This window comes from Hetaerina americana, unplaced genomic scaffold, assembly GCF_022747635.1.
Source record: "Hetaerina americana unplaced genomic scaffold, ioHetAmer1.1.p SCAF_4, whole genome shotgun sequence".
Lineage (NCBI taxonomy): Eukaryota > Metazoa > Arthropoda > Insecta > Odonata > Calopterygidae > Hetaerina > Hetaerina americana.
The window spans coordinates 5,073,214-5,088,155 of record NW_027286985.1 but is presented as its reverse complement, the minus strand read 5'-3'; the positions used below and the strand labels follow the sequence as shown (position 1 = coordinate 5,088,155).

Below are 14,942 nucleotides of genomic sequence, written 5' to 3'. Positions count from 1 at the left end.
CATACCGAAGGATGTCGTCTAAATAACATACGCAACCATGGTGAATCAATCCATCTAACACCTTCGACATCAGGCGCATAAAAGTGGAGGGAGCGTTTGCCAAGCCAAAAGCCATTCGGTTGCACTGGAAATGGGCATCTGTAGTGCTGAAGGCTGTGTATTCTCGGCTTACGTCATCCATCTGGACCTGCCAATAGCCACTACAGGGATCCATGGATGAGAAATAGCGAGCACCACCAAGCTCATCTAATATTTCGTCTATATCAGTCACGTTATTTAAGGCACGGTAGTTGATACAAGGGCAATATTCTGGAGGTCCGCCGTCTGTGGACTTCTTCCTGACTGGTATTAGCGGTGCCGACCAAGGGCTTGTTGACGGAGATGTTATTCCTGCCTCCAGCATTTCTTTGATGGCTCTATCGAGAAAGGCTCTCTGTGAGAAAGGGATGCGATATGGTCGTTTTTTTGTCGGCTTGGCGTCACAAACATTTATCGTGTGCCTGAATAGATTATTTCAGCCTAATGAAGTGGGTCCATGAACAAATATATCTGAGAATTCAATTAATAAACCCTGTAAGGATGTTAGTGCTTCCAACGGCACGTCTTCGAAAGTAAATAGAGACAACAGGTCACTTTGCGGACATTTTTTGGGCCATAAGTCTACCTCTTCGACCAAATTTTCATTTACAGTTTCAAATATACACTTTCCTTTCGTTCCTACTGGTATTTGTGTTTCTTTCTTAACCAACTACTCGCCTTTACCCGTAATAAATGGCAAGAGAGGAATCGTTCCGTCTTCTTCAACTCGTGTTAACACACCAAAACATTCCCATCTTCCCATTCTATCACCACGTCTTTACCTGCCAAATCTTTCTTACAAGCGTCTGCCATGACGTACGAGAGCGGAGGAATCTTTACTTCTCTCTTGATGCACACACAACTCTCACTGAGTTCCTCACCTTTACTCTCTTCCTTACGTACAGGCTCTAAGATCTGGTCCATTCCTTCATTACTCTCATTTATAGCACCTAGGAGATCGTCGGGTTTGCCTTGGTTCACGAAGCCATTCAGGTTATTGGATGCAAGCAATGTTTTCACCAGCATCTCCGCGTCCTCGCTCCAAGCTAACCCGAACTCATGGGAAGTCCTTAAACCCGTCCCATCGCTATTCTCCACGAAGTCATTAAGTCATCATGAAGGCTCTTAGCAGGGTCCTAACGGGGGAATCTCAAACTAAATGAAATCTACTTCCTCGCCTTTACTGCATACAGATTCTACAGACATCATGAGATCAGTTTCAAATTTAATGGTGTTGTTCTCGAAAAAAATCTTGCTATGATACTTTATCATAAAATCGAAGCCAATTATGCCCTCAGTGTCCCCTAGATTTATTACTAAAGCATTAGGAGGGTAAACACGATTGTCCAAACAGAAAGGTACGCGACTCTGACCATTAGTCACCAGTGCATGACCTGAGGCGCTTCTCACTACGCGGTCCTATGGGGCTATTCCTAATTTATCAAAAGGGAACACTCTTTCGTGAATTATTGTGGCCTGTGTCTACAAGGAAGTGATGCAATTTTCCTAGAATCTGCAGGCTAATCGTCATGCCTTTCAATGGTGTGATGGCTAAGATGAAGTCTTCCCCGACCCGCCGGTCGGGGTCATCCCGTTTCCCGAGCCCGTTTGGTTTGAGCGCTCTGGACAATTAATTGGAAGGTGGCCAACTTCCTTACATATTCCGCAGCACAGCAGGGGACAGTCTCGGGAAATATGTTTCATTGCTCCGCAGTTAAAACAAGCTCGAGTTTTAGAGCGACAATCGCGAGCTATGTGGCCCGCGCGCCCACAGGAAAAGCATTTTGCGGCGTATCTGGTATTTGTGGTGTTAGCTCTAGTCTCCGGCCGCATGGGAGCTGCGAACGAGGCGGGGGTTCACCACCCGCAGAGTTATTTTGGGGCAAAAAGCAAGTGCTCCTTGAGTTCTGCACTGTAGTAACGTAGCCATCCTGCGGTGGACGTGTGTTGAAGCCAGTGCATGGTGTCCTACCGGAGAATTCAGAGGAAGAATACCAAGGCTGCTGAGAATCCATTTGCATTGAAGAAATGTTAGTCGCCTTACTGGCGTTATTTCTAACATTGGATTCCTCTTCTAACGCATGCTCTTCCGCCTCGAGTAAGCTTTTGGGATTGCGAACCAGCACGAAACAACCGATTTCCTCTCTTAATCCCAAAAGAAACTGATGCAGAACTCCATGTTCTATCATTAACTTGACAGCCTCTGAATTTGTTTCTTTTATAGATTCTTGCAACTGGCACACGATTTTTCTTAATCTAGTAGAGAAGGTCGACACAGATTCAAGAGGTAGTTGAACGCAATTTGAAAACATCCGTTCGAGGGAGAGGAGGGATACATGAGCTGTGAACCTCTTACACAGGTTCTTGGAAAAACTTTCGAAACTCTCTAAGATGTGAGGATTGGCAAAAGCATATTCTGCCGCCGGCCCATGCAGGCGTAAACGGGCTACGCAAAGAGTTTCAGTTTCATTCCAAGAGATAAGGTGGCTCGTAATTTTTAAGCATTCTAAAATTATCTCAACCTTCAAATCATCGTCACGGCTAAAATTTGGAATGAAATAGACATGGTTCCCCAAAGTGTTGCTTGTGAATGGATTATTCCCTGGAGGAGGGGCTGAGGTGGCAGGCTCAATTGAGTGCACAAAAGGATCGAAAACATCTAGATTAGTGGAACCCCTTAGGGAAGGCGACTCAAAATGGGGAGAGAAAGGGTTGAACAGGGAATAACTAGGCCAAGCAATGACAGTAAACAGTAGCACGGGACACCGAAATATGAAAATGAATAAGGGTTAAACTAGTTTAGCCAGAGCAATAGGTTCAAACTACGTACACAAAAGTGAAAAACAAAATTATCGGTAGATAAGATTCCAGCATTCTGATGAGGAATTGAAAAATTATCTTGGAATGTCAGTGGACCACTTGGGGAATTAAGTTTTACATTATGGGTTCAAGACTCAAAATTTCTTGTATTTAACCCTTATCAAGCTATGGGGTTCAGGCACCAGGGAGTAGGAACAAGTGAGCGGGGCAAGGCTGGGCATCTCTGGTGTGGTCGTATGCTCGACCGACGGACACAGAGGCATGGTATCGGTTGAGGAATGGGGAAGGGATTGGGTCCCTGCTCCAGGATCGCCTCGCTTTATAAGGTATCGCGCCTTCGGGGGGAGGGACGAGTTCAAAGTAGCTGCATAGTGGCTACATTGTGTTGACAAGGGAATTGGGTAGCAGACATTGTCTTGTCTTGGTCTCCAAGAAACCCGGACTACATCACCATACATTGTCTGGTATGCTGGAGGGCACTCCTTGGGAGAGTCAACCAATAGTGGGGGCTTCCGAGAAACCCGCGCTACATGGGGAAGAGATGGAAATCTGATTGAGCCAAATCAGGTGAACAAGGTGGTCTTGCGTTGTCTTAATGAAAGATTACTTTCTTCCTCGCTAAACCTGGCCTTTTTTCATGTATCTTTTGCTGTAGTTGGTCCAGGAGGTTAGCATAGTGTTGTCCAGTAATTGTTAGACCAGTTGAAAGATAATATATCAGCAGATTCCCTATCACATCACAGAAAACTGAAACCATCACCTTTCAGGTTGACCGTATTGCTTTTGATTTCTTTGGTGGTAATGAATCAACATGTTTCCACTGCTTTGACTGCTTTTTTGTCTCAACATAACACAACCCAACATCCTACTCTATAAGTCCCTCTTCAGCTCTGTGTAATCCCTTCCACTCCTCATCCCGTCAAACATCCCTATCCTACTACTACCCTTTCCTCGTTTGCCTAACATTCTCCCCTCTTTTCCTGCCTCCATAGGATTTCTCTCAACAAACCCCTGTCCTCGCCCACCATACCAAATACTTCCTCATTTGTTTTCCTTTCGGTCCATTTCACTTTCTCCATTCTTCTACACACCCACATTTCAAAAGACTTCAATCTAGGTCTACTCTCCTGCTTAAGCCACCATGTTTCCGTGCTGTACATAACTGCACTCCATATTCAAGTTTTGATGAGCCTTTTCTTAACATCCTTGCTCAGTGTCCCAGTCATCAACTCCCTCCTCCTTGTGAAGTCCTCTTTGCCTAATGCAATTCTTCTCCTTATGTCCGTACTAATTTGACCGTGTTGCTCCAAAACACTTCCGAGATACATCAATTGTTCTACCTGCTCTAGTTTCTGCCCTCATATTTTAATGTTTAGCTTAGCCTTTTGCTTTCTGGAAAATCTCATTTACTTTGTTTTATTTATATTGATTCTCATCCCATATCTATCTCACTGAATTTCCATTTCACTCAGCAATGCTTACAACCCCTTGGCTGACTTGCTATTATTATTATTATTATTATTATTACTTTTTATTTGCCCAGAGATCACAATACAAAAATACCAGGTGGGTGGTGTATGTACATGATATAAGGCACGTCAATGAGGAGCAAAGACTCAGGCTCAGTTAAGATACATAAAAGAAATGATGCTCATAGTTACATAAGTGTTTGGTACAAACCCATGAACATTGGCTGTAACATGCACATGCAATATCAAATTCAGAAAAATCATTGATCACTAACATGAATCAGATGATGACCAGTGCTAGAAACTAAAAGTATGAACTTACTGGTTGGGAATATTGTTGAGATATTCATCAACCGAGTAAAACATATTGCGCTGTAGATATCTTTTTAATTTATGCCTGAATGCAGCAGTACCCTTTGTATCCTTGATACTTTTGGGTAGTTTGTTATATAATCTGATGCCCATTTCATTGGGTCCTAATTTCAATGCTTTAGTTCTTATATTCCCATAATGGAAGTCATTTCTGCCTCTGGTGTAATGATGATGATAGGCAGAGTTAAGAGAATAGTTGCCAATGTTATTTTTTATATGTAGAATTGAAAACATAATGTAGATGCATGGGAGTGGTAGCAAATTTAAATCACAGAAAATAGGCCTTGATGGAGCATTTTGAGGTTTCCTGGTGATGATTCTAATAGCTTTCTTTTGCATTTTAAAGATGGTTTGAGAAATAGCAGCTGATCCCCATAATATTATACTGTAGGTTATATTTGAATACATTTCCCCATAGTACAAATTGAGTAGTACAGTTTTACTTGTAGTTTCATACAGGTGTCTTAATAAGTAGCAAGTTGAACTGAGCTTGTGTTGAAGGGCTTTTACATGAGTATCCCAAGAAATATTTGCACATAGAGAAATACCTAGAAATTTGCATTCTGTCACATGCTCAATTGATTGGTCATTGATTTTTACCAGCAGATCATCTGACACGTTCTTATTGCGTGTAAAGTATACTATTTTACTTTTATTTACATTTAAGTCTAGAAGGTTGTCTGTACAAAGAAGGTTGTCTACTAACTAGAGTTTGGTCATCAGCAAACCAAACTGATTTTTTTGAATTTCCCTCCAACTTTCATTCCTACCTCCAATTCTTCCCATGCCTCTTTAATCATTTCCTCTGCATACAGGTTGAACAGCAGCGGTGATAATGGGCAACCCTGCCTTACACTTCTTCCTAACACTGCCCAACTGGACTCCCCGTTCCCCACTCGTACCTGAGCAGTCTGAGACATGTACAGGTTGCGGATTAGCCTCCTTTCCCTCCAATCTATTCCTATTTTCTGCAATATACTCATTAGTTTTTCCCATTTCACTCCATCAAATGCTTTTTCAAAATCTACGAAACAGGCAAATACTTCCTGATTGTATTCTATAGTCCTCTCGATTAGTGATCTTATTACTGCCCACACAGCCGATTGGGCCGAGCCTGATGATGATGTAATACATCGAAACCCTGTCGTAAAATTAAAAAAAAAATGTTATCAAGTGGAAAAGTACTTCGATCAGTTATTCATTATGTTCGACTTCCACCACATCATGCCTGAAGCTACTCAATTTGATCTCAAAGCATGGTTTGGAGTCTGATGATTACACACTCGTTAGAGCCCACTTGTATGGTGGGGACCTAGCGATCCTGTCAAAAAAAGAGCAGGGCGGAGGATTTTGTGCTGCCACCAGTAAGGGTGATGCAGAATTTCTATTGATGTTAGGCCATGCAAAACGGGTTAAATCAATGAAAGAAAAAGGAAGAAATATTGAGTTTTTGGTCCTTGGAATGGTAATGTGGTGGTTTCCCAGTATCTTTCACTCATCAGTACTGCAGTTTAATTGATTTTTACATTGTTTGGGGTGAGATGAGTGTCGCTGTACCAATCACTTGTGGTCTCCACTTTTACTCGTATAAATGAGAGTTGCTATCCTCTCTTCGGAGTAATTGGAAGCCTTCTATTAGGAGGTAGCAACTTGTCAAGTCACTGCACCTTCATTCGATTTCATTGAATTTTTAGTCCTTTTTATCCAAGGATAGTGTTCTGCTTTCTCCGAATGCCTGGGGCAGTTATCCTTGACTGCTTAGTCATTGATTGAACTTGATTATTTCACAGCTAATCTCAATATCTAGAGGTTGGCTGGCCATTTGCAATCCATTGGTTGCACTCAATACGAGGGTAATATACCTGACCCAACAAAGAAAACACACAAATTTTGGAAGAAAATGTATGTATTTTTTCAACATAATCTCCTTTCAGCTCTATACACTTTTCCCAGTGATGTTCAGTAAGTTCAATAACCTTTTTATAATAAGAACTGTCTTGCTCCTCAAAATAGCCATTAACTTCTGGCATCACTTCTTCACGGTTGGAAAATCTTTGACCCCTGAGCCATTTTTTTGAGTTTGCAAACAGAAAATAATCCGAGGGGGCTAAATCTGGTGAATAGGGTGCATGAGGTAGCAGTTCCAACTTTAATTCATGAATTTTGGCCATTGTCATAACGGATTTGTGAGCTGTTGCATTGTCTTGATGAAACGACACTTTCTTCTTAGTCAAATGCATCCGCTTTTGCTTCATTTCTTGGCTCAAACCATACCAATAAGTTTGCATAATATTCGCCATTGATAGTTTCTCCTTTTTCAAGATATTCAATGAAAATAATCCCACGCATATCCTGAAACACTGATGCCATGACCTTGCCTGTAGATTAAACAGTCTTCGCATTCTTTGGAGCTGGTTCTCCCTGTTGAATCCATTGTTTTGATTGTTCTTTTGTCTCGGTTGTGAAGTAATGGACCCATGGATCATCCTTGGTTATGAGACAGCACAAAAATTCTGCTTAGTTGCTGTGAAACTTTGCTAAACACAAAACAATTGAAACATCTTCACGACACTGGTTTTGCTCAAGTGTGAGCACCCATCTTGCACACAGCTTTCTCATGTCCAACTTTTCAGTTAAAATGCAATGTACCGCACTTTTTGAAATGCCTTCTATGTCTACTAGCTCATGCACTTTCAGTCGATGATCATCAAGTATTACTTTGTGGATTTTCTTCATCGTTTCTGTAGTCGTTATCTCATTTGGTCGACCAATGCGTTGCTCGTCTTGACAGCTTGTACAGCCGCGTTTAAACTCTGCTACCCCATATTTTACTGCTGTAAACAAAGGAGCAGATTCACCCAGACTAGATTCCTGTTCAACTCTAATATTGGTCAGGCTGAGGCCTTTCAAATAAAAGTATTGTATCACATAATGATGACCAACTTTCTCCAGTTTCACAATTTCACTGAAAACGTTCAATATTGATGTCCGCCAAACACTACAATACTAAACAATGTAGCATCTTCAAACTTGAAACATATGCTATATAGATTGCATACTTTGTAATACAGTGATAAGTTTCAAACAACTACCGTCATCTCTAGGTCAGGTGGGGTACTTCTGGGCCCTCCCATGTAGCTTAAAGGTCAGCCAGAAGATAAACAATTTTACAATGATTGAAAGAAAGCAAGTGAGTATTGGTCTTCGGGCATAGCTCTATTGTTTGGATGAAGTAAAACATGGAGTTAGTAATAAAATCGACAGATAAATTGTCCACAGTTTTGGGATTCTATTATCATCTCCATGAATTATCTTTGGGAATCACTACAAGTAAAATCAATTGACCATGTTGAAATGTGTGAGGCAAAAATCTAAGAATTAATTTGGAAGTGTTTATGTATAATAAAATCTGATACGAACTGTTCGATCAATTTTGACAAATCTGGTAGTGGCATTTAACCTTAAAATAGAGTTCTAGGGCTTATATTGGGGATACAACTAAGAAACAAGGGTTCAAAATAATAGTGGGGAAATATTGGAAAAAGTTGAGGAGAGGTGTTACGGCATATTAAGTAGACCTTAACTTGAATGTGTGTGTGTGACCTTTTGTGGGAGGATTTTATTTCAGAGTCAAACATAATACAAAGAAAAGCTGCCCTTATCATGAAAATCTTCATGAATGGGCAGAATGAATACGCTGCATTATTATTGTGTAGAATGGGTTGGGAGGCATTGAGAACACCAATTATATGCACAACTTAAACATTTAAAGAGAAATGCAAATCAGCCGAGTTCAATACTGAAGCAGAAGCAGCAATGAGTGTTATAATAAATTACCAGGCAAGGCCCCAGAATCGAGAATTTAAGGGAAGTGGACTGATGAACCAATTGATGTAAGAAATAATTCTTTCTCCTAATTCTCAGTCCTCTGAGAATCAAACAACGAGTGGTTGGTGCTGGAATATGGACAAATGTGATGTCATACAGTGACTTCCATGTTTAAATCTGGGTAATAATTTTATATTTCAGTATGCCCACTGCCATGCGCCAACACCGGAAGGTCATCGAGCACCACTTGCAGATTTGCTTCGGTCCACCACGCGCTCGGTAAACACTCAGACCCCTGGTGGGAGAGAGTATGTGAGCTGTGTGATGGGCAGTGGCAGTGGGAGTGGGGGTGGCAGCGGTGGTGGTCTTGGGGGCAGCACGGAGGGGGTGGCCGGAGGAGGAGGGGGCAGCTCCCAGTCGTCAGGCCCTCCATCAAGAGACTCGGTGTCCCCCCTCATCCCTGGGCACCTTGACATCTCAAGGCCCCCAAGTATTGATCATGCAGGTTAGTTCCAGGCATTGCATTGTGCAGTATTCCTTGATTTTTCTGGAATATTATGAGCGAGTAGTGTAATTGCATGAAGACTTAATGCGGTAAACTCTCAATTGTCAGCTTGTGGATTATCCATTTGGCAGATTCTTAGTGGTATTCTCTCTTTCTGGAACTCTTAAATAAAATTACAATAGCGAAGACAATTAAATGTTTTGGAACTTCGTTAAACTTTAAGAAAATACAAGTTTGAAATACCTCGGCTTTCTTAAAATTTTTATTACTAAATCGGAAGTTGTCACTAGTATTCAATTCCATAGAATTAGAATTCCATATTCTCCTTTAAGGCAAGCAAATATATAGTTTTATTCTGCAACAAATAAGTCATTAACCATCAAGAGTGAATAATTTTAATAGGTATCAAATGACTAATATGAATCTGTATCGGCGATTCTTTGTCAATATTTGTCCTTCGCCAATCGTTTGGTTTTTCCTGGCGATGCAATTGGTTTAGTTTACTGACAATGCATTCTGCTATTTACTTGATGATAGTCTGTGTTCTTGTGAAACTATAATTTCATCCTTATAGAAATGGCTGAGATATTGGAAAATAATTGTAGAGTTAAATTGCCAAACAATTTGAATTGATCCCAAGGAATGAAAAAGGGAAGTTAATTTTTTTCTCAATCGCAGTAATTTTTTCTTTTTTTGCAATTTTGATTCATATAAATAGAATTTGTTTGTATCATAGCCATATATTTTCCATCTATTTTGGTTATCCGTGTTTTTCAATTATATGTGCTTCATGATGAGTCCATTAGCATGGATAATCGAGAATTTACTGTAGTATAATCTCCTGAGTATAGCTCCAAACTCATGCCATTGAAAAAAAATGCAATCCTTTAGGACAGGGGTTTGTTGAGAGAAATCCTACAGAGGCAGGAGAAGTGGATGAAGGGGGTATTGACCGGCAGCGGGATGCTGAAGACTGTAATAGAGGGGAGAATGTTAGGCCGACGAGGAAAGGGAAGGAACAGGATAGGGATGCTGGACGGGATGAAGGGAGGAAGAAGGTACTCGGAGATGAAGAGGGACCTGATGTATAGTAGGATGCCGGATGTTATGTTTTCCTAGGAGTCACAAAATATTTATTTAATTAGGAGCTGTGTCCATCCAAAATCCTACCTTAACCGGTAGATTACCATATAATAATAATTCAAAACATTTTACAAAATTATGTTGTTATAATGGTTGCATATAAATTGAAGTTATAACTTTTAAAGCAATGATTTTCTTCATAAGCAATGAAAGGTTGATGAAAGTCATTATTGTTTCTTGCAGATTTGAGCCGATGTTTTCTAATCCAAGCCTGAGAAATCTTGAGCTTCTAATTACAAATTGGAAGGGGAATACCCTTGAATTTTGGTTATTTTACGTAAGGGACCTGCTAATCAAGGTTACATTTGCCCACTTAAATTAGTGTTCAGCAATTTGACGAAGTTAATGTTGGCACAATATTTATTTTCTTATGTTTCAATAGCATTAAAGTTATCTCAAAGTACCCTTAGAATAGCTATAGATTATGGTGTCAACTTGGAACAAATTAATCAATAAAAATGCATAATGTTATCAAATAAATTTAATTTTTAGTAGAATTTTTAAGAAATAAGTTTAATGTTTCACTAAGTCAACGAAATAAATGAAATAGGTACACATTTGTAAATGCAGTTCATAAAAATATTGGAAATGTTTTAAAAACCCTTGTAATAACTTCACCTATCCTTTTTAAGTAAATATTATTACAGTGAATCAGTGTTTTTTTGTGCACAAATAAAAGTTTCTACATCATGTCTGAAAATATTAAAAACTGTGTTAGTCAGCCATTGAGTCAACTCTTTGATGAACCATTTTTGGCTTGGATAGCAATTGAATGAAGTGCTACTTTTGCCAATAGTAGAAATGTCTCCCTATGATTACTGTGATTTAAAACATTTTCTTCAGGTCCCTAGATTTCCTGTATCCTTGTAATCCATCTCACTGTTTTAACGAACTTATTTTGAAATATGGCTCTATTTACAATAATTGACATGAATAATCACATTGGTGGCTGGCTAACTTTACACCTAGCGAATGACAAACGAGGTTGTGGTTGTGTGGATAGTATATGAACTTAAACATGAAATAGTATGGATGTTTTATTTTATTTCTCAAATGACGCATTTCTTTGTTTGATGGTAGTGCGCCATGCCTCTGTCGTGGCATGAAAATATGTATGCCAAAGGTTTTAATGATTGCGCTTTTCATTGTTTTAAAATGTAGCAGTGTTAGAATGGCAAATGCACACTTAAAATGTATCAGATACGTCAAAGATAATTTATTAGATGTTGATTGGCCCTGCTTTGATGTCAGAAAAGTAATGATGTTAAAACTGCTTTTAATTTTTTGTGCTTTTTACTTAGCAGTGATTTTTCTCATTTCTTACTTCTTATATTTCACACAATTTTGTTTTATAACTTACATATTTAGTAAATTCACTTTTTGTTTTTTTTAAGACTAAAGTTACTTATGACAATAGTGAGAAAAGTAATTTAATGGCAAGCAAAAGGGTGAAAAACTCAATGGAAGATAAAGTCAATACTTAATAAAAAGTTGACTTGCATTGACATTTATGTCTCCCTGGCCAAGGAAATTGATAAATCAAATTCAACGTTGAATGTAGTAATAAAATCCAGAAATATTGTAGATAAAAGCTGCAACAAATGCTCTAGCGTTATAAGGGATAAGCAGATCATACGTGGGTCCTTCAATAATTCCTTATGTTTTTCTGGGATGCATGTGGAATCATCTTCACCAGTTATTTGCAGAAAGGACAAACAATAAATGGAGATTATAATATTTAGTGTTATATTGCACCGGTTGAGCAAAGAAATCAAGAGAGAATGCCTTCATTTGGCAAAGAAGAAAATCCTCTTCCATCAAGACTAAACATGGGTGCACTCCTGGACAGCTTCTATGGCAAAAATTATGGAATTAAAGCTCAAATTATTACAACGGCCGCTGTATTCACCAGATTTCACCCCTCAGTGACTTCTGTTATTTCCAGACTCGTAAAAATGGCTCGGCAGAAAACAAGTTGCTCAAACGAGACGGTCATCGCTAATACAAGTGCCTATTTTGTGGATGTTCCAAAATCATACTTTTTGGATGGTTTAAAGGAGATAATGTTGAAAAATAAAAAAGTCGACCCAAAATAATTTGTTTTTCTGTTTTCTCCCAAGGACCGTTTGAATGACCCACTTATACTTAAAATATAATGCACTTGAAGAAATATTTAGGATGTGATTTCTAAAGCTGCTAGCATACTGTTTTTTTTAGAATGACACCACTCGTTTCAGCATGATTAGACATTGATGGCTTCAAAGCATCAAATGGCCAGATGCACTGTTTTGATATCATGTGTCTATAAAACCATCTGTGGGGAATATTCAAGTATAGATTCGGAAACAGTTTCTCTCTGGAAGTACAGCGCTCTGCATTAGCATGTTGATAGCTCTACTCTTTCATTATATTTTTCCATTGTTTTATATTTTATTAATATGGTAGGTATGCTCTCACTTTTTTATACATATTTTTCTTTCAACAACAATTCTATATGCTCAAATTATGAAAACTATGACATATAAGTACATGCATGGCTTATTTGCTCGAAGAATGTATTTATACAGGTATTTCTGGTAGCATTTGCGGCTTTTTACTGTAATTATTGGCTTTTGTTTAATCATATACATCTTTCACTATTCAAAGGTCCATCAGGCCTTTATTTAAGTATATGAAATAAAATAATGTAGCATTTAGCTTATGATTTTTCTGATTTACATTTACCTGGTATTAACACTTTTCCTTTGTTCCCCTCGATAGTCTAAAAGGGGGTTTTGCTGATTATGCAGGAAGTGTGTGTGTATTTTTTTTTTTAATTGCCAGATTACGCAGGAGTAAAAATTTGTATTTTAAATTTATCTGGTCACAGGTAGTTTGACATAGTCACATAGCTACTATATCTACCTGTTTTGTGATTATGTTAGCCCTATATGCATCTTTATAGTTTTCACAAATCCTTTGGCTTTATAATAGCAGTTTATTTTTTCATTTTTCCCAGGGTTAAGAGGTGGTAGCCGAGGTTCCAGTCCAGATCAAGAAACTGGAAAATTGGGCACATCACCTCACATAAATAAATTTCTGGCAAGAGAACCTCCAGATGGATGCGAAAAAGTCAACCTAAAATTCGTCGAAGATACCAGGTGCTTGAAAACTGTTATGTTTTTGATAATTTATGACCGATCAAATGTAAGTTTTAGTTTGCAACTTGATCTGGAGAATTTTTGTGTAAAATGGGTTATTTACTACTATGATTTTAGCTGTATAGGGATTGCATGAGTGATTTTCATGTTTATCTACTTAAAAGAGTTGCTCAAGTGAGTAATGCAAGGATGTGTAGTAACTATGGTACAGTCCTGTTAAGGGAGACCAGGCATTTATATTATCAAACTTATAACTACTGAATCATGCATATTGATTCTTGAATCACACAGCAACCAAACTGGCAATGTTACCAAATGTTTTATGTGAATGTGATCTGTAGGGTGTTAGATGACCTCCTCAACTCTTGTTTCCCATCATCCCTTAAAACTGAATCATCACAGATATTAAAAATGTATTTGCTAATAAGCGCTATCTATGAGTATGATCATATTTTTGGAATGGCGAACATAGTAACTAAAATTGCTACTGTGTGATAGTCTCCTGTACTCACTATATTTCACTCTAACACGACTATATTTCCAATTCTCATCTAAACTGACCTGACAAGGCAATAAACCCTTTAACAATTCTGCATGCATTTTCCTCCCATTATTCCATCCAACATACCTATCAGTTTAACCCCCCTACATCACTCGCCAATTGTTCTCCCCTCTATCACAGTCCTCACCATCCCATTGCCAATCAATAATGATCTCTTATCATTTATCTTTCCTGTTTTGTTTGGATTTTTCTCAACAACCCTCAAACCTTCACCACCTTAATGTGAATAAAAGAAATGTAAATGTGCCCAACAATGATTGTAACCCCTTAGCTGAATGGCCGACAATAGCTTGATCACCTGCAATTGCTTGATCACCTGGTGATTTTATGAATTCCCCCTCAACATTAAGTTCTTCTCATGCCTTTTTTTTTTACCATTTATTCAATGTATAAGTTGAAGAGCACAGGTAATAATGGACTTCCTAGCCCTCTTCCCAACATTACCCTTTCCGACTCTTTCATCTACCACGTACACCTGAGCAGTCTGAGACATTCACAGGTTGTAATTAGTCGCCAATTCCTTGAATCTATTTCTATCTTCTATAATATATCCATCAATTCTAGTCAGTTAATTCGTCTCAAACACCTTCAAAATATCCTGATTGGTTTCCATGCTCCTGTCTATTATTGGTGTCCTCATTGCTGCTATACACCAATGCATACCTCTCCCCTTAGTGAATACAACTTGAGCATCCCCTTAGTAATTATTTACCCTTTTCTCCATCATTTTAATAATAATCCTGAATACCACCTTACCTGCATGCTTAATCAAACTTAATTGGTTTGTAATTCTCACAAATGGCAATTGGCTTTCTCTTTTTTGCAATGGAATTGAACACTGAACCATGTTAACATTTTTAAGTGTTCCTCTTTAACAGTAATAATTCAACGGAAATCATCTTTGTCTTCTAAAGGCAGAGCCTTGTTGCTGCAGCCATTGATCTCTCCACAGTGTCTCGTTCTATTAGTTAATTCCATGTTGCTACTCTCCTATAGTACTTTTTACATCAACTATAAATTTCTTT

The 14,942-nt window shown here is 38.6% G+C and overlaps 1 protein-coding gene across 1 annotated transcript in view; it reads left to right on the top strand.

Moving 5' to 3' along the window:
* LOC139692050 (protein FAM117B-like) overlaps positions 1-14,942 on the top strand; it is a 42,365-nt gene that overhangs the window by 26,335 nt on the left and 1,088 nt on the right. The window contains exons 6-8 of the mRNA XM_071590068.1: positions 8,769-8,865; positions 8,968-9,072; positions 13,214-13,355. Of these exons, the coding sequence (XP_071446169.1) occupies positions 8,769-8,865; positions 8,968-9,072; positions 13,214-13,355 (344 nt within the window). The remainder of the gene's footprint in view (positions 1-8,768; positions 8,866-8,967; positions 9,073-13,213; positions 13,356-14,942) is intronic.